Source organism: Petaurus breviceps, unplaced genomic scaffold (genome assembly GCF_028583685.1).
Source record: "Petaurus breviceps papuanus isolate PSGF00001 unplaced genomic scaffold, PetGlider_PUasm1.0 209, whole genome shotgun sequence".
In the NCBI taxonomy this organism is placed as follows: Eukaryota; Metazoa; Chordata; class Mammalia; order Diprotodontia; family Petauridae; genus Petaurus; species Petaurus breviceps.
Window position 1 is genome coordinate 2606379 of NW_027185854.1, and position 19864 is coordinate 2626242.

Genomic DNA, 19864 nt, shown 5'->3' on the forward strand with positions numbered 1-19864 from the left:
TTAAGTAACTTGCTCAAGGTTACACGGCCAGTTATTTCTGGGTGTGGTGCTAAGTATCTGAGCCCGGATTCGATCCCGGGTCATCCCGACTCTGGGGCCGGTGCTCTTACTCTCTGTGCTACCTGGCCGCCCCACTAGCTTTATTTTTTAATGTGGAAACTGCTGAGAATTATGCTTGCCAGAGCTTATCAACAAAACGTTTTTGGGTTATACATTGCACCTTTAACCTACTCAAAGCTTAAAAGGTTTCAGTTACCTTTTACAATAATCCAAGAATATCACACTAGCAAAAATGCTTGTGTTTACAAGGAAAATGCAACTCCTTTTAACCCCTTTTAGACCAAACCTGTATCATCCCCACCTTTTCAATAAAAGGACTGGGCAAAAACTTCAGGAACCACTCCTCTCCTACCACCATTCATTTGCAAAGAGATACCAGAAAACACACTTTGTCCACTTAAGAAGAACTTGTTTACAGCTCAGCTTGTGCTTGGCCAAAGTAGAGTGGGATGAAAACAGTGTGTGATGCATGTTAAGACTATGGTCTTGAAAGGGTTTAAAAGAGTGACTAGCAAAAAGAATCTGAAAAGATTCTGTTGTACTTACTCCTCGGCCTCGGCCTCTGCCTGTTGATGGTCCTCCAAAAGCATCATAGTTTCTGCTTCCAAACGTACTTTCAGGATAAGCAGGCGTTCCTCTCCCCCGAGAGCCTACAGGTGCAGGCTGCATATGGGGTGAAGAAGAACTGCTGTAGGAAGAGTAATTCTCTCTTCCTCTGTCCTCCATAAACCCAGGCCTCAATTCTGAACGGGAGTAAGGTGCTTCCCAGCTAGACCCGCCCTGGTTTCTACCTCCGAAAGAGTCAAGGCTATTCCGGTAGGAGCTCTCAAATCGACCACCATAACTACCTCCGAAGCGGCTTTGTTCGGGTTCATTAAAATCATAGCCAGATCTGTACAGATCTCGCCCACCCAGAGAAGACCCGGAGTCGTAAGACTCATAAGGTCCAAACCTGGAAAAGTTGCACAGTGAGGGAAAAAAAAAAGGTAAGCTTACTAATGTTAGACATTTCAAACACAAATTATCAGTTGACATTTATCAACTAAAATTCAGTTATGCTATACTGATTTGTACAATTCTGCTTCTCTTTAAATATGATTAGGGCTGGGCAATTTGGCACATGACCACATAGAAAGCTATCACTGACAATTTCTAAGAGTCAAGTTTCATAAGCCTTAACTTGGTGCATCTACTTCTCAGTGGTTTTTCTATTAAAAAGAAAATGTTTTCCTGGCATTATTTAAGCCCAGCCCTAGTCTCAAGAATAAAAAAGTCACTTGCTAAAGGTCACCAGATACTCAGTTAATTCTTCCTTCTTTGAATTCATGCCTAACATTCTGTGAATTCATGCCTAACATTGAAACATACACAGCATTTACAACACCTTAATTTTCAATTGGGAAACTATCCTGGGCTACACATATATGCCATTTCGAACACAGAACTGAACCTTATACACGCCAAAAGTCTATGTCACCAAACTATTGGATGGCCTCAGTCTAAAATTTTGTATGCTAACCCTGTTAACAAATTGTAACAATCTGATGATCTTCAAGGTCAATAATCAAGCCTCAGCCTATTCCCACTTGTAGACTACTAAGTCTAACAAATTCAAAAGTAAGGCACATGATACAGGACTGAAAAATGGTATCCTTCTTCAATACATGCTCTCTAAATATGAAATTTAAGGCAGATGGGAAAGGCTATGCATTATGAATGATGACAGCTCATGTCATCAATTATTTTAAAATTACATCAATTATATTAAAAATTATTTCCTCAAAAAAATTACAATCCCTTCTCTTCATGTTTTTAATAAAGATAAATCCAGAAGAAATCAAAACAAACCCTTTTTCATCATACAAATCTAGATGTTAAAATCACTCATATAAGCAAACCAATTGCCAATAAACTTTTAAAAACATGATTTACAAGTGTGTTTGAGATTTTATTCAGAAGTTAGTTTTATGAAGAAAAGCCCCAAGTCACATGCAAAAACAACACAAAATGTCTACAGAAATAGTCTATGCAGATTTTCAATATAATATGGTAATAACAGACATTTTAAAACATTAAAGCATGTTACATTATTTCAATCATTTACAGATTACTAAATGGAAGGTACTATTTACTTCAGAAACCCAGAAAGTACAAAAAAGTTGTTTTCCCCTCAAAAAGAACTGACGACTATCAAACACTAAGAGGAAGCACACATTAAACATCAGGGGAAAAGTAAGTACCAATCCAGCCCACCACTAAGGAACCCAGACCCTACAATTTGGGAAAGAGGACACCAAGTTTCCCTTTCCTCCCATCTACTTTTACTTACATACAATAGGATTTTTTGTGCCTTAAAGGAACAGCAGACCCCTTTATTCCAGAATGTGATTAACCTAAACGTTGCAGAAGGTCAACTAAAGCTTAAGTCTTAGGTAGTAGCAACATTTAAAATATAAATAACACTGTACCTAATTAAAAATAAGCAAGTATGCCATTTATCATAGAGCTTATGTGTTTTTGGTGTAAGCAGTACCTGCCAATAAAATAACCTGGATATGATTTGAAGAAAGACAAAGTTTAATATTACAATATACTCTTCAAATTGTATATTAAAATAAAAAAAATATGAAGTTATTTTAAATGTTCCTTAGGTGTGGAACACTAAACAGACTTAAAATCATACTAGTTAAAAATGCTTTGCTGCTTTTCCCACTAACTGCAGATTGAGAAAAATAATTAACAAAGCTTCAAAAAGTATTAATGCCAGTAATAAAAGGCCCAAAATTATCTTTGATCACAGCTGACTGCAGTACCTTGTTTGATAAGTAGATATTGTTTAAAATCAAACCAGCACTTGGTTAGATAAGTGAACAATTTTTTAAATTAAGCTCTACTTTAGAAATACAATAAAATATTTCTTCGCTATTTAGGATTTCCCAGAAACAAAGAGTATTATCTGTCAGTTATTTTTCTTTATTCATTACACCTTTTAGATATTCATGGTAAATTTTCAATTTAATGTCAATTAGTTGATGATAAGCATCAGACAATGTACCTAAGGAACATTTAAGTTAAAAGAATTTATTCTGAATCTTAAGCTGTTGAATCATTTGTTCAAGTGATTAAGTGATTTACCTGCTACCACTACTACTACCACCAACACCACCACTATGACTGTCCATGACATATGACTGGTTTAGATAGGAGGAGTCCATGGATCTTCGACCCCCATAGGAGCTATGGCCATAGTCACGATCGATCCCTATAAAAAATTTAAAAAAAAAACTAAATTAAGCTCACCTTTACTGGCACAAAAATGAAGAATTTTTGGACAAATAACTTTAAATGTCAGACCTCCATAAAATCCAAGGCGGTAATCCCGATCTAATCCTAAAAGAGAAAAAAAAAGTCATTACTGCTCACTCTAAAGGCAAGACTGTTTCTAGCACTCATACAAATTCAAGACCAGCATAAAATGAGCTGTCCTTTGCATCTGACCCTGGAGTTCATTATTCTGCTCATGAATTTCAAAAATTAAAAGCATATAGCTCAACCCCAGCATGCTGATAAGCAAAAGAAAAGCAACTAATTTTTAAAAAAATTAAACAAAGAAAAATAGCTCCATCAGAGTTTCCTAAACAATTTATCTATGTGTAAAAGAAATTGTCCCAAGTGCTATGCTTTCTCTTTACTTTATGGGTTTGCTTAAAACATTTCAATCTGTCACAACTCAAATATTCAGAAAACCTCCTTTTAGACAAAAGTCACAGCTTTCATCATCTTTATCTTCAGGTCCTACAGACTGAGAATGGTGTTCTTAGCAATGTAGTTACCTTATTAAGATTCCACAATAGACTGGAGAATCAATTCACCCCTTTTATATTCTTTAAAATTATTGAAGACTCCCGAAGAATTTCTGTTTATATAGATATCATCATTCACTATATTTGAAATAAAATCTCATTATTATTATGTAAATAACAATTTTCATAATTACTAGAACCGCTGAAACCCAAAACCCAGAAACCCCAGGATCTCAGGGACCCAAAGAGATTGTCAGATCATACTCTGAGGTAGCTAGTGCAGTAGATAGGCCACCAGGCCTGAGTCAGGAACATCTGAGGTCAAATCCAGCCTCAAAAGCTTACTAGCTGTGCGACCCTGGACAGGTCACATCACTTTAGTATACCTCAATTTCCTCACCTATAAAGTGTGGGTAACAGTACCTATCTTCCAGGGTTGTTATGAGGCTCAAATGGGATAATAATTGTAAAGGGCTTAGCACTATGTAAATGTTAGTTATGATGATGGTGGTGATGATGATGATTGAAACTAGAGGTTCAAGGAATACAAGAGAATAGAATCCTAACTTAATCCCACCTCTGACCCTGAGAGGAAGTACAATGAATAAGACTATCATGTTTGAAATCACTATTTAAATTGTAACTCCATTTAAAGAAAAAAAATGAAAAAAAGAACCAACAGACAATTTTCAGCTTCACATACTTGCCAAATGCAAAAGAAATCAGTCACTGCCTATGTTTTCTAATCTTCCCTTACCTGACAGCTCCACAAACAAGACAAATATATAGGTTTTTAATGAGAATTTACTTATAAACCTTACTTTCTAATTACTCAAAACTGCCTCTAGACAAAAAAAAAATTCAACTTTTTTTCCACTAAAAAAGTTGTGCATTTCACTTCAAAGAATATTCTTAGAGATAGCTTCAGTTACCCTGGGGGAAGGATGCAGGTGTTTTAGAAACAAGTAGGAGTGGGACAGTCAAACCATATAGTCCAGCCTATATGGTACCTTCTAGTTCCAAAACTGCATACATTTGTCCTCAAAGTATTGTTACAGAACTTCTATTTAGAAAAAAAATAATATTCCCCAGCATATATTATATTATGTGCCCTAATTCCATCCTCTTCTGGCTCAGAAAGTATGGCATAATCATTAGAGCAGGTGTCAAAGATGGAGAGTGTGGCCAGAACCAGATTAAATATAATTGGGAAATATTAATAAAAATAAAATATAACATAGATAATGTTAATATGTGGTACTGTAAATCAATATGCAGCCTTAGTGGCCTATTTCAATATGAGTTTGACACAACTGGACTAGAGGGTTGAATGTGGAGTAAGGAAGAACAGGCTTTAAGCCACCATTCTGACCTCTAAGCTATGTTGGCTCTGCACAAGTCACCTAAAATCTGTTTAGGCTTGTGTAAAGGGAATGGGAGTTTGAAGATCTTCCCTGCCCCTTCACAGACCTAGCAGGGGGTCTGAAGACCTCCCCTGCTTTGAAAGTCAACTCTACCCCCTAACAGGCTAAATGTAATCACATGGAGCCTGTGATGGAGGATACAGCAGAGCCCACAGGAAGCCTCCCTGCTGAGAATATAAACTCTATCCCCTAATAGGCTAAATACAGTCACATGGAACCTGTGGTAGAAGGAGTTTGCTGAAGGGAAACAGAGTCACAGGAAGGTGGTAGTAAGAGCTAGCAAGACAGTGGGAGAGAGAGGATGGCTCAGGCAAGGAGTCGATAGGCTTGTGAGTAGATATTGATCTTGTATTGGTTTGTGAGAAGGTTGAAGAATGCTGTGGTTCTCAGCATTATGGCTTCTTAATATCTTTGGTACTATGATGGAATCAGCTTACTGGTTTTGGGATTCGGTTTTCTGTCCTCTACCTGGAGAATCTGGTATATTTTGTGATCGAATGTCATGCAATGTTTATAGTCACAGTCTTTACTATGATAATGGGTGCTATAAATATTGCACTGGCACTACAGCTTGTTTCTTCATCTGAAACTGGGGATAATAATACCTGAAACACCAATCTCAAAACAGTTTTTAGGAGGCTGAAATGAGGACAAATAAAAAAAGTTAAGTCTACATGCATTTCTCAAGCATCTACTACAATTTGCATACATCATACAATATAACTCTTGGCAAACTTGAAAAGTTGTATAGAAATATCAGCAGTTTGGTGCTGGTATGAGGTTAAGAGGACTAATTTCATTAATAAGTTTTATGTAATATAATAACTTCTATAACTTCAGCATACATTTTTACAATTTATAAAAGTCACATAATAACTCATTTTCACTGCACCACCATCCTGCAAATGAGGGGGCATAGTACTATCCCCATTTTACAAATGGAGAAACATAAACTGAGTGGTAAGCAGCTTACCAAAGTCATACAGTCCAGTAAAGAGTGGAAGGGAAACTAGAAATCCAGGTCTTAAGACAAGAATTCAGTGGTCTGCCCACTATGCCACATAATCTACTAACGAAAACATCTCTCTACTATTAACATGTTTTATAAGGCAAGGTTTCTTCAGTTTTTACCGAAGCACATATTATCAAAGTTATATTGAAAGCAGCAATAATTTATCAAATAAAATATTGGGTTTTAAATTTTTTAATTAGATGTTTTCAATTAAAATGATTTTATAAACAAAAAAATTTTCATTTAAGATACATTGATATTCAAGTATTTCATCTTCAATGGAGATTTGTAACTTCTAATCATAATATATATGACATTATATATATGCTTGTATACTTGTAAAAAAAAAGTTTTACATACTGTTTTCATCCATCTTCTTTTCTAGTTAATATTTAGTCATTAGGTCAATCCTCAACAATTGAAAATTGAGCTCCAAGCAAAACGTTTCCTCTATTATAGGAGCAGTTCAGGGTTATGTGTTGGGCTAAATGATCTCTAAGGTTCCTTCCAGTTCTAATAACCTTCCTTCTACAGAGAAGCACAAACAAGACAAATAGACAGGTTTGGGTTTTTTTTTTTTTAGTGAAAAAAATCCTATCCTTATAAACCTTAGTTTCTAATTTCTCAAAACTGCCCCTGCCAAACAAAATTCAACCTTTTTCCTCCTAAAAAAGTTCTGCATTTCACTTTACAAAATCTATGGGTAAATTAGTCAGGAAATGTTGAAAAAGATGTTCATTCATTTTAAAGAAATTCATTTTAAAATGATGTTATGGCTTAAAAGCCAAAATTACTTGTTTTCCAGTTTATAGAGAAGGGGAAATTGTGTTCACAGTAAGTTCACAAACTTGTCAACTCAAAAAAAATTTCTACTTTGATGCCTCAGAGACAAGGAAGTAATTCCTAAGTTCTTGAAAGATGCTCCAAGTGGAACACCAGCAAGTTCTGGCAGGTTCTGCCAAACTGGAAAAGATTTTACATACAGTCCCAGTAACAGACTGTCTTGATCTAAGGACCAGCCAGCCTAGCTAACTGGAGAAGGCTAGTCACCAGTAGATGAGGCAACCAGGTGAAGAATCTGGAGACCATGATAATTCACAAAACAAAACAAAATACTAAATGACTCTCAATCTTACTTTTGTAGCAACACTTGTAGAGAGGAAGAAAAGGGGATAAAAAGGCTAAGCATAACATAATACTAATTTAATTACTTATACTCTAAATTTGAGCTATATGTCCAATAATCCATTACTCAAGAAAATAAACCAATTCACAGGATCATAGGTTTTAAGGAAGAAAAGGCCTTAGAAACAATTTATCTAGTTCAGTGGTGTCAAACTCAAATGGAAACAGATCTCTGCTACCCCACATATTGACTTACAAACAACAAATTAACTCTCTGTTGTATTATATTCTTATTTATTTTGTTAAACACCTCCCAATTACATTTTAATCTAGTTTGGGCAGCACTCAGGAGTTTGACGCCCTCTGATCTAATCTAATATACTCATTTCACATAAAACAATGCTAAAACCCAGGTTAAGCACAAAGTCCACACAGCTAGTAAACAGAAGATCAGGTATTTTGAAACCAGATTCTGTGATTTCAAATCTATTTTCTATTTACAACTATCAAATACATAAATACTAAATTCAAATCCAAAATGTTCATTGATCTGTTAATGAGAATCATGAAGCTATGTAATAATACAATGCAAGGATGCTCTCTAACCACCGGCACTGGAAGGCCATCTATGTGGTGCCAAAAAGGTAACCACCTTTCAAAAAAAGAAAAATTTCCCTACAAAGTCACTGATAACCAGAAATTCTACTATTATCAGTTTTGTCTCTTAGAATTAAGTACTGCCCAGTTGGGGGAAGGGGGTCCCTATTTTAAAATATAAACACTTCTACCCAGAGATGAGGGCAGAGGAGAACATTCCAGACAAAGAAAACAGTCAGTTCAAAGGTAGACATAAGGAATAGAATCAGAATGTCTTATGGGGGGACTAACAAGGACTAGTATATCTGGATTCAGACTGGAAGAGGTGATTAAAATTGAAGAAACGTAGGAAGTGGGCCCTTTGTGAAGAGTTTTAAATGATAAAAGAGAATTCTATAATACTTGGAAGTAACATTAAATCACAGGAGATCATTTAGCAGAGGGAATGGGTAAGACTTATGCTTTAGGTTTATGCTTTAAGATTTATATCTTAATCTTAATAAAGGTGCTAACTAAATTTATGGGAGCTGATGAGATCATCAAATAAGGTAATACAGAACAAAAAGAGGAAAAGGCCCAAGACATGTCCTTTGGGGACAACAATGGGGCATGACCTGGATGAATATTAAGCAAATGTCACTGAAGAGGAATAGTCAGACAAGTGGAGAACCACAAAAGTGCAGTGTCATTAAAAAAAAAAAACACATGGAAGAGAGAGAATATCTAGGGGGAGATGTGAACTGACATCATATAAAGTTTCAGAGAGGTCAAGAATGATAAACAACATCTTTAAAGAAAATTTTAAAAGATGGAGAAGACATCCATACTGGAAGCAGGATAGTTTTCAGAGCACAAGAGGATCAAACTTTAAAGTACTGAAAGGGAGTGGAGAAGGAAAACAAAAAGTTTAGAAAAAAAACTAAGGTGACCAAAAAAATATCAAATACTGACCTTTATATCTACTTTCCCATCTCCACCAAAATTTCACAAAAATAATCTATGCAAGCATTAAGGGCATCCCTGATAAAAGCATAAAACTAGAACAGGCAGGCTTTTGCAAGTATTACTTTATACCAAATTATATTTTTATAGTAACACAATTGACTAGAATAGGCAATTAAAAGATCTCATTAGTACTTACTGTTTGATGACTATAAAAATGCATTTGATTTGGCACAACAAAACCCCACTACAAAGATCTCTAACAAGATGTCTCCTATGCACATGTTAAAATTATACAACAATTGAAAACTCAAAAAGTTTATGGAAGTGAATGATGAAAACTAAAAATAATTTTTTTACAAAGACGACAACAAAAACTAATAAAATCATGCATTACTTGAAAAATTAAATGTAACAAATAAATTTAGCGATGCTCTGATATTGATGTCAAATGAGGCATAAAACAAGATGTCAAAGATGTCTGCCTCTGTCAGAAAGGAGGTCAAATGCAAAGACCAAATGGAAAAAGAATTTCCTGTAATGATCTCCTACTATTGTCTGGCATAAAACTAAACTGATTAGCCTAGCCCAGGGGTGGGAAACCAGGGGCCATGAACTCTAGGCTGAAATTTCCCACCCCTGACCCTTGCCAGAGACTCAACAAAGCCTCCAAAATGAGGTAACAATTTAAATGTTTAGAGGTTTATGAGTTTGCATTATATTAGACTTTGCAAAAAACTATCAAGTAAGTGTTATTATCTCCATTTTACAGATAAGAGAGGCTGAATGAGATAAAGTGATTTGTCCAATGATTTGTGCCACAGCTTACTTGGACAGGAGCCAGGATGAGAACACAGGTTTTTCTGACTCCAAATTCATTCAGTCCTTATACATTATATCACACTGCTTCTCTAAATCCATAATCACACAAGAAAAACCATGGAGTAATAAAACAGTGGTGAAAATCCTAACTTTAGTCGATATGTAATTAAGTGGATAAACCACAGAGGTTGGTCAAAATACACATAGAACAATGTAATGCATTCAGAACTTAACAAGAAAGAAAGACAACAGCCTGGACTGACTGACTTTGAAAAATTAGTGCCTTTAATTATTCTGAAACAAACACCTATAACAATGATATTCTTCCAGCAGTACTATGTGGCTACAAGACATGGACAACCAAAGTCTCTAAAGAATTGGACTTCAAAGTCACCTAAAAGGCAATGCAGGGGTATAGAGTGGGCATGTGGTACAGCTGGAGAGAGGCTAGCTACTGCTACCTGCTACCTGTGCAAACCCAGGCAAGTCACTGAGCTTCTCTGGGCTTCAGCTTTTTATCCATAAAAAAGGGGAGCTGGTCTAGAACATGCATAAAGTTATTTCCAAGTTGCAATCTATGATCCTGCAACACATTACCACCTATGAAGTACCAAAAAATAAATAAAACAAGCAAAAAGGATGTCTTCAGAAAGAGGTATGACTAAGAAATATATATGTGTCTACACATCAAAAAAATACAAGAATGTACTCAGTATATTTAGTGATCACCCTGCAAAGATATATACAACAAGGGCAAGCAGCACACATGAAAAGAACACTTGGATGGGTAATAATCAGATCACAGTTGCATTTAAAAAGTAAAAACTGTGTGAATATTTGTTTAAAATAAATGTATTATAATAAATTGGTAAGCTTAGATAAGAAAAAAGCAATGTAAACGTCAGATGTTTTTGCCTGACTAAATAACCAAATATCCAAATATCTGTTTAATTAAAGATGATCTGCCTCCCAAAGGCTTCACAACTTTCTGCTTCATAATCTTTAATAAACAAAATAATCATACCATTTTTAAAGCTGCAAAATTAATCTAAAAACCTACCCAAAAAATTATTGTTTTAAAATGCAAAATATATACTATGTATCTGACCAATCCTTTCCCTTCATTTGTTAATCTTCCACCCTTGCCATAGGCTGCTGAGTGTCTAGCACTAAGCATGGTCGGAGATGTGTTTAAGAAATGACCAGACCATGTGGGTAGTTCAAGGAAGAACTAAGAACTCCATTTATGGATTTTTAGAACAAGGTTTTTATAGAGCAAATAAGACAAAGGAAAAAAGGACTCAAGTCTTCCTAACATTATCTTAGCCTGTTATATCCTGGAAGTAGCACAGAATAGATAATTTGGTAAGGATCTGTTATCCAGGTGCCAAAAAGTCTTAGGAAAAGTCAGTGAACTCCTTTCATATGCAGTCACATTACAAAGGATGCTCTCAAGAGCAGGCTTCAAGACCGAAGCCAAAGTCGAGATCATAGAGGACATTTGCATAGGAGCCGACCATCTAAGAATCAAATATTTTGACCCTCAACGACTTAAGTCTTGGGGTAGTGCCTTTGATTTCAAAACTCAAACAACATTCTTTTAAGTGTAGCCCATATCAAAAAACCCAAGGAGCAAGCTTAAAAAAGCCATGTCTCAAAGGACCTTCTTTGGAGCACATTGTCAAGATTTTTATCTGAGTCCTGGATCAGGCCTCCTTTGCTCCCCACATAATCTGAGCCCTGAATCAAATATTTTGGCTCTCAACACACCCCCAAACTACAGCCATCCCCGCTAAGATCTGCCTTCAAGTGCTCGGCATCAAAAGCAGAACTGACCAAATGGAAAAGGAGATATAAAAAATCCACTGAAGAAAATAACTCCTTAAGAGTACTACTGGCCAAATAGAAAAGAAAGTACAAAATCTAATTGAGGAAAACAACACCATAAAAATCAGAACTGGGCAAATGTAAGCTAACAACTCTATGAGACATCAATCAAACAAATTCAAAAGAATGGAAAAAAAGTGGAAAGAAAATGTTAAAATACCTTATGGGAAAAACAACTAACCTAGAAAATTGATTCAAGAGAGACAGTATCAGAATCATTACAGTACCTGAAAGTCATAATCAAAAGGAGGATCTGGACAGCATCTTTCAAGAAGTTATCAAGAAAAACCATCCTGATGTCCTAGAACCAGAGGGCAAAATAGGCACTGAAAGAATCCACTAATCACCTCAGGAAAGAAATCTCCAAATAAAAACCCCAAGGAACATTATAGTCAAATTTCAGAACTATCAGGTCAAGGAAAAAAATACAAGTGGCCAGAAAAAAACAATTCAAATAAAGGGAACCACAATGAGGATTACATAGGAGTTGGCAGCTGCAACATTAAAAGATCAGAGGTCGGGGCGGCCAGGTAGCACAGCGAGTAAGAGCACTGGCTCCAGTGTCAGGATGACCTGGGGATTGAATCCGGACTCAGACACTTAGCACCCACCCAGAAACACCTGGCCGTGTAACCTTGAGCAAGTTACTTAACCCCAATTGCTTAGGGGCGGCCAGGTGGCTCAGCGAGTAAGAGTACCGGCTCCAGTGTCGGGATGACCTGGGGATCAAATCCGGGCTCAGATACTTAGCACCACACCCAGAAATAACTTACCGTGTAACCTTGAGCAAGTTACTTAACCCCCATTGCTTAAAAAAAAAAAAAAGATCAGAGGTCATGAAACATGATATTTTAGAAGGCAAAGCTAGTACCACAACCAAGAATCACTTACCCAGCAAAATTTTGGTCATATAAAGAAATACTGATGATCTATGTGGGTTTATCTTATATCCTGCAACTTTGCTAAAATTATTAATTATTTAAGGTAGTTTTTTAGTTGATTCTCTAGGGTTCTCTAAGTATACGATTATATCATCCACAAAGAATGATAGTTATTGTTTCCTCATTGCCTGTTTTAACTCCTTTGATTTATTTTTCTTCTCTTAGTGCTATAACTAATATTTCTATTACTATATTGAATAATAGTAGTCATAATGGGCATCCTTGCTTCACCCCTGGTCTTATTGGGAAGGCTTCTAGCTTATCCCCATTACAGGTAATATTTGTTGATGTTTTTACAATGGCCCCCGTCGGTGGTAATAGACATTCCCGCAGCCCCGAGACAACCCCTCTATCCCCCCCTTCCCAAGGAGGAGCCATCTACGGCCAACTCCCTTAACTTTCCAATATTTACAAAAAAATCCAGCAGTGATATTTTAGACCCTGGGGATGCTGCAACCTTGGAGGATGAGGCAGCTCGTTATAATGACCCTGATGGGCCCCTTGGACCTCTCCTCAACACAAGCCCCCATCAAATTTCTCCTCCTTATGTGGTTCAGACTTGTGCACCTGCCCTTCTTTCGCCTGCCTTATCCCCTGCCACCCTCATAGAAGCTAGAAATCAGCATTCCACCAAGGTTAATGAACTTCGGGAGGTCCTTGACCTCCAGAAGCAGTTTGTTCAGCTTTCTACTGAGCTCTCCTCCTTACAGAAAACGCTGCATAATTCTGTTCTCCTCCCGGCTTCAGGCCCCTCAGTTGGTCCTCCCCCGCCTCCCTGCCAGAAGGGACCCTCTCATAAAACCAAAGATGTAAGGTTAACCCTTCCTGTAGTAACCCGCTCCGATAAGTCCGCCCCTCCTTCCGATGGCCCCTCCACTTCTGCCGTAAAGCCCTCCACTACTGATGACTCACAAGAGGAATCGGATAGTGAGGGGGAGAATGAGGATGAAAACGAAAGTGACGATGAGACTCATGCGGCACAAGGTGCTCCCCCTGCAGGGTTCCGTAAATTAGATTTTAAGACTTTAAAGGATCTGAACGCTGCAGTCAAATCTTACGGACCTAATGCGCCTTTCACACTCTCAGCCCTTGAGGCCATGTCCCGTGGAGGCCATATGCTCCCCCGAGAATGGGTCCGTGTAGTTCAAGCAGTCCTTTCACGCGGGCAATTCCTAACCTGGAAGGCAGATTTTTTCGATCGCTGCCAGTCTGCTGCCGCTGCTAACTTGAAATCTCCACGTTCGCCTTCTGCGAACTAGACTTATGAGAAACTTAGTGGACAAGGGAAATATGCGGCAGAAGACCTACAGCGGCGTTTCCCTGTGGGGCTTTTGGCCCAGACGCATGGCGATCCCCGCCCAACACTGGCTCCCCCTTTGCCCCCCTTAATAAGATCCTTCAGGGAGGGCAGGAAGATTTTTCTGAATATGTCAGCCGCCTATTAGAAGCCACTGAGAGGACCCTGGGGCAGGAGGCTACTAATGACCAGCTTGTTAAGCGCTTAGCTTATGAGAATGCTAATAATGCCTGCCGAGCTGTATTACCCGGCAAATGGAGAGAGAAATCCCTTGATGAGATGGTTCGTTGTGCCGCAATGTAGACCCCCTTGCTTCCAAAATGTCACATGCCGTGCATTTAGCTATAGGAGCGGCATTCCAAGTAGGCGGGCCTCCTAGAAATTGTTTCCAGTGCGGCCAGCCTGGTCATTTTGCTCGCCAATGCCCTGGGGACACCCCACCCTCTGCAGGCCCTCCAAAACAGTTAAATCAACCCTCTACTGTTTGCCCTCGTTGTTGTAAGGGGAAACATTGGGCCAATACTTGTCAGTCCGTCTCTGCGGCCAACCCTCACCCTCCCATCTGGGAAATGGCCAGAGGGGCCAGCCCCGGGCCCCTCAACCCATTCCCTTTGTACGAGCCTCGCCCAGTACCCCCCCCTTTGCCGAGCAACAACAGGGAGCGCAGGGGTGGACCTATGTGCTGCCTCCCCCACAATACTGAACCCAGAAGATGGGGTGCAGACCATTCCTACGGGTGTCTTTGGCCCTCCCCCACCGAATTCTTATTTCTTTATTATGGGCCGCGCGTCCTCCACCCTTGCTGGCCTGATGATTCACCCCTCCCTGGTTGATAATGACTATACCGGGGAGATTCAGTTGCTTGCTACCACCCCCTATGGCCCCCTCTCGATTGATAAGGGACAACGCTTGGCCCAGGCCTTGCCGCTCCCCCTGGATACTGCTTACCCTGCCCTTGTCAAAAGGCGCAGAGTATCCCGGCCCGGATCATCCGACCTGTACTGGGTCCAGGCCATCTCTCAAGAACGCCCTACTCTTAAGCTCACAATACAGGGTAGGATTTTTGAAGGTATTCTAGATTCTGGGGCTGACTCTACCGTTTTGTCACAAGAAGCCTGGCCCACTGCTTAGCCCTTGCAGGCCTCCATAACCCACTTACAAGGCATTGGTCAGTCCAGGAACACCCTCCAAAGCTCCCAATGGTTACCCTGGAAGGATAATGAAGGAAATGCTGGTACTGTCTGGCCATTTGTGGTCCCTGGACTGCCTGTTAATCTCTGGGGTAGGGACATCCTTTCTCAGATGGGAGTCATTATGTGCAGCCCCAATGCGATTGTGGCCCAGCAGATGCTCTCCCAGGGATTCCTTCCAGGACAAGGCCTGGGAAAAAAACAAACAGGGACGTTTGACCCCCATATCGACTGCCCCTAAGGTGGGTCGTGCAGGCTTGGGTTTCCACAACCATTTTTTGTAAGGGCCACTGGTCCCCCTGCACACCAGGCAGACAAAATCACCTGGAAGGATGACCTTCCCATCTGGATCGACCAGTGGCCCTCATCCATAACAAAGCTAGCTGCAGCTGTGGAATTAGTGCAGGAACAACTGGCTGCAGGGCACATTGAGCCCTCCACATCACCTTGGAATACCCCCATTTTTGTTATACAAAAGCGTTCAGCAAAGTGGCGCTTACTGCATGATCTTAGGGCAGTTAATAAAACCATGATCCCTATGGGAGCACTTCAACCGGGGCTCCCCTCCCCTGTAGCCATTCCGAAAGGATTTTCTAAGATCATTATTGATTTAAAGGATTGTTTCTTTTCCATCCCCTTACATCCTGATGATTGCAAACGTTTTGCCTTTAGCCTCCCTATAGTTAATTGTGTGGGCCCTTCTCCCCGTTTCCAATGGAGGGTCCTCCCCCGAGGCCCAGACTATAGATCCATTCCGGTTGCGCCACCCAGAGATTTATATTATCCACTATATGGACGACATCCTCCTAGCAGGACCTGATGAGCCGTACCTGTCCAAAATCTGTCAATCGCTCGTTGCGGCTCTACAGTCCCGGGGGCTCTTAATTTCCCCTGAAAAGATCCAAACCCAGCCTCCCCAGTTGTTTTTGGGTTTTGAGCTCCTCACTAATCATGTCTTCTCACAAAAACTCCAATTAAGGGTAGACTGCCTTCACACACTTAATGACTTCCAGAGGCTCCTTGGAGATATCAACTGGCTGAGACCTTATTTGAAACTCACTACAGGGGAGTTAAGGCCCCTGTTTGACATTTTGAAAGGGGACTCTGACCCATCCTCCCCCCGCCACCTTACTCCTGAGGCGCGCAAAGCTCTTATTACGGTTGAGCGTGCCATTTGTGATCAGCACATAGGGTATTATGCACCCCTTCAACCCCTTTGGCTCCTCATATTTCCCACCCTTTTTGTGCCCACGGGATTGCTTTGGCAACGAGAACCACTTTTTTGGATCCATTTGCCCATCCCCCTCTAAGATTTTACCCACCTATCCCCATTTGGTTGCTACCCTCTTGCGCCTTGGCAGGGGGGCTGCCTTAAAACTTTTTGGTAAAGACCCCAATCATATTGTATCCCCCTATGCTGCTGCACAAGTACAGTGGCTCGTTCAGAATGATGATGATTGGGCTATTAGTTCTATTTCCTTTCATGGCACTATTGATAATCATTTCCCTTCAAATAGATTGATTCATTTCCTGCAAAGGACGCCTGTGGTTTTCCCCAAAGGAACAAAAACAACACCAATTCAAGGAGCCCGTTTGGTTTTTACCGACGGCTCCTCCACGGATGTTGCTGCATTTAGCATTGATGGTCAGGTATCCTGCTTTAATACCCATTTTTTATCTGCACAATTAGTTGAGCTTGTAGCCATTATTAGGTCTTTGAGCTCTTGCAAGAACCTTTTAATTTGGATACTGATAGTGCTTATATAGCACACTCTGTCCCCCTTCTGGAAACAGTTCCTTTCATTCGCCCTTCAACTAATGCCTCTCCCTTATTTGCAGAACTTCAACATCTTATTCTTGCCCGAATTGCCCCTTTTTCATTGGTCCTGTCCGGGCCCATTCAGGCCTGCCCGGTCCATTGGCAGAAGGAAATGATGAAGTCGATCAAGCCACTCAACTGGTGGCCGTTGATCTCACTGATTCCCCTCTTTCCGCTGCACAAAAAGCCCATGCCTTGCACCATCTTAATGCACAAACCCTTAGGTTGCGATAGATACTCCATCACTCGTGAACAAGCACGACAAATAGTGCGTCAGTGCAAGGGCTGCCTGACCCTCCTACCTGAACCTCATTTGGGAGTAAATCCCCGGGGGTTAGTGCCCCGGGGGAATATGGCAAATGGATGTTACCCATTATCCACCTTTTGGTAAATTGAAATATGTTCATGTCTCCACTGACACCTTTAGCGGCTTCCTCTTTGCATCCCTCCAAACGGGCGAAGCTTCTAAACATGTGATTTATCACATTCTTGCCTCCCTAGTGGTCCTCCCACAGCCCCAAACTATCAAAACTGATAATGGGCCTGGTTACACTAGCATTGCTTTCCGACAGTTCTGCGCCCAAATGGGGATTAAGCACATCACAGGCATCCCATATAATCCTCAAGGCCAAGGCATAGTTGAAAGAGCTCATCAAACATTAAAAAATATGATCTTAAAATTACAATCAGGGGGGGATATGTTATACCCCAGAGCAGGGAATTTTAAGACCCTCCTAAACCATGCAATGTTTGTTTTGAATTTCCTCACTTATGACGCTAATGGCAAAACCGCTGCCGACCGCCTCTGGCATTCATCCACAGCAAGCACTTATGCACAGGCCATGTGGAAAGATCCACTGTCCAATAAATGGCAGGGCCCCGACCCGGTCCTTATCTGGGGCAAAGGACATGCCTGCGTCTATGATACACAAGCACAAAACGCCAGATGGCTTCCAGAGCGCCTGATAAAACTTCACAACTCGCCCAGGAATCTCCCTGAGAAGTCTTCTAACTGTGCTTTGTTTCAGGAGACGTCATGAACCAGACGAGCCTGCCAGACATCACAATGATCCTTTGCCTGTTTGTCATCTTCAGGGCCATCCCTGGCACCTTCGTACCAGCTTCTCAACCATACCTGGCTGGTAATAAATGGAGTAGGTGATACAGTGTGGAGTGAGTCAAAAATAACATCTGAAGACTGGTGGCCTACCCTATACCCTGATCTTTGCAAATTAGCTTTAGGGGCACCAGCCGACTGGGATGTAGAAAGATACCCCCCACATCCTTTCCAAATAGAGCCGGTCTTCCTGCATGGGGAGGCTGCGGGGGTCAGGGGCGAAGGAGTAGGTTAAGAGGCTATTCCTTCTATGTCTGCCCTGGTTATCATAGAAATCGCGCCCTAAACTCCAAGTGCGGAGGCTTAGCAGACTACTACTGCTACAGCTGGAGCTGCGAAACCACTGGGGACACCTACTGGCATCCCTCCTCCTCCTGGGATTTTATTACGGTTAAAGCTAACTATACACACCCTTTCCCCCATAGTACAGAGTGGAGGAATAGCCAGGAGTGCTCAGGGTGGTGCCATCCCCTGCGCATCCAATTTAGTTCTGGTAAAAAATATACTAACTGGGACCGGGGTGTGTCTTGGGGTCTACGGCTTTACCAAGATCAATATGATAATAGTTTGACTTTTACCATTTTATCTCCTCCTCGGCCCCACGAATAACTTGGTCCCGCAGAACGGGACGGGGCGGGGCGGGGGGGTAAGATATAGAAAGCCCTCAAATAACAAATGGAGTTGGTGAACTGAAGAAGATATTTGAAGCCCAGGTTAAAAATTCTCTTAGAGTAGGAGTTCCTAACATGAGAGATTTGTGAATATACTTTCATTTTATATTTTAATAACTTTATTTAAACATAATCAATTTTCTTGGTAATTGTATGTATTTTATCTTATATATTTAAAAACAATTATTCTGAGAAGGGGTCCTGAGGCTTAAACTGCCACAAAAGTCCATGACACACATAAAGTTAAGAACCCCTGTCTTAGACACAGTGTGAGTATAGTAGACATAGCACTGGGCTTGGGAGAAGATCCGGATTCATATGTCATTTCAGACACCAGCTGTGTGTGACCTAAAGAAAGTAGTTTAACTTACTAAGTCATAGATTAATGGTAATCTAAACTGCAAGACACAGTTCTCTACCTCAGGAAATAACAATTCCTGTATTAGCCTAAAATCCCTTTAAAATCTGAATGCATTGTGATGTAATGGAAAAAATACTAGTTTTAGAGTAAGAGGATTATGGCTGTGGTGAAGTAAGAGAGTAGGCAAGTCTGAACCTCCTTGAGTCTCATTTCTCTATCTGTAAATTGGATATAAAATACTTGCGTGACCTACTCACCAGATTGCTAAAAAGACATAAAATAATATATGTAGGATCCTCTGTAAACCATAACCTTTAAACGCAATACTAATACATAATAAAACGTACATTTCATGCAAAAGACGAATTATACTTTTTAAAAATTTACTTTGTAATATTTAATTTTCCCCCAATTACATGTTAAATAATTTTTAAACTTTTTTAATAAGTTTTGAATTCCAAATAAACTCATTATCTGACAAGAACTGCTGGGAAAACTGGAAAACAGTATGGTAGAAACTCAGTATATTTGTCAACATCTCACACTTTATACCAAGATAAGGTCAAAATGGGTTCATGATTTACACATAACAGTGATAATATAAACAAATTAGAGAGCATGGATTGGTTTACTAGTCAGATCTATAGATAAAGGAAGAATTAGGACCAAACACGATATAGAAAGCATTACAAAATGAAAAATAGATAATTTTACATAAAATTAAAAAGTTTTTGGACAAAGTACAAAACCAATGCAACCAAAATTAAAAGGAAAGCAAAAAATTGGGGGTGGAGGA

At 39.9% G+C, this 19864-nt stretch overlaps 1 protein-coding gene across 8 annotated transcripts in view; it reads right to left on the minus strand.

Annotated features, from left to right (window-relative positions):
* LOC138165487 (DBIRD complex subunit ZNF326-like) overlaps window positions 1-19864 on the minus strand; it is a 45748-nt gene that overhangs the window by 23521 nt on the left and 2363 nt on the right. For 2 of the 8 annotated variants that reach the window (XM_069093862.1, XM_069093864.1), the window contains exons 2-4: window positions 3415-3450; window positions 3196-3322; window positions 607-1012 (exon numbers count right to left, since the gene is read on the minus strand). In XM_069093862.1, the coding sequence (XP_068949963.1) occupies window positions 607-1012; window positions 3196-3322; window positions 3415-3450 (569 nt within the window). Of the gene's footprint in view, window positions 1-606; window positions 1013-3195; window positions 3323-3360; window positions 3451-11899; window positions 11974-19864 lie in introns of those variants that run through there. The other 6 variants (XM_069093868.1, XM_069093869.1, XM_069093863.1 and 3 more) reach the window with 5 other exon arrangements.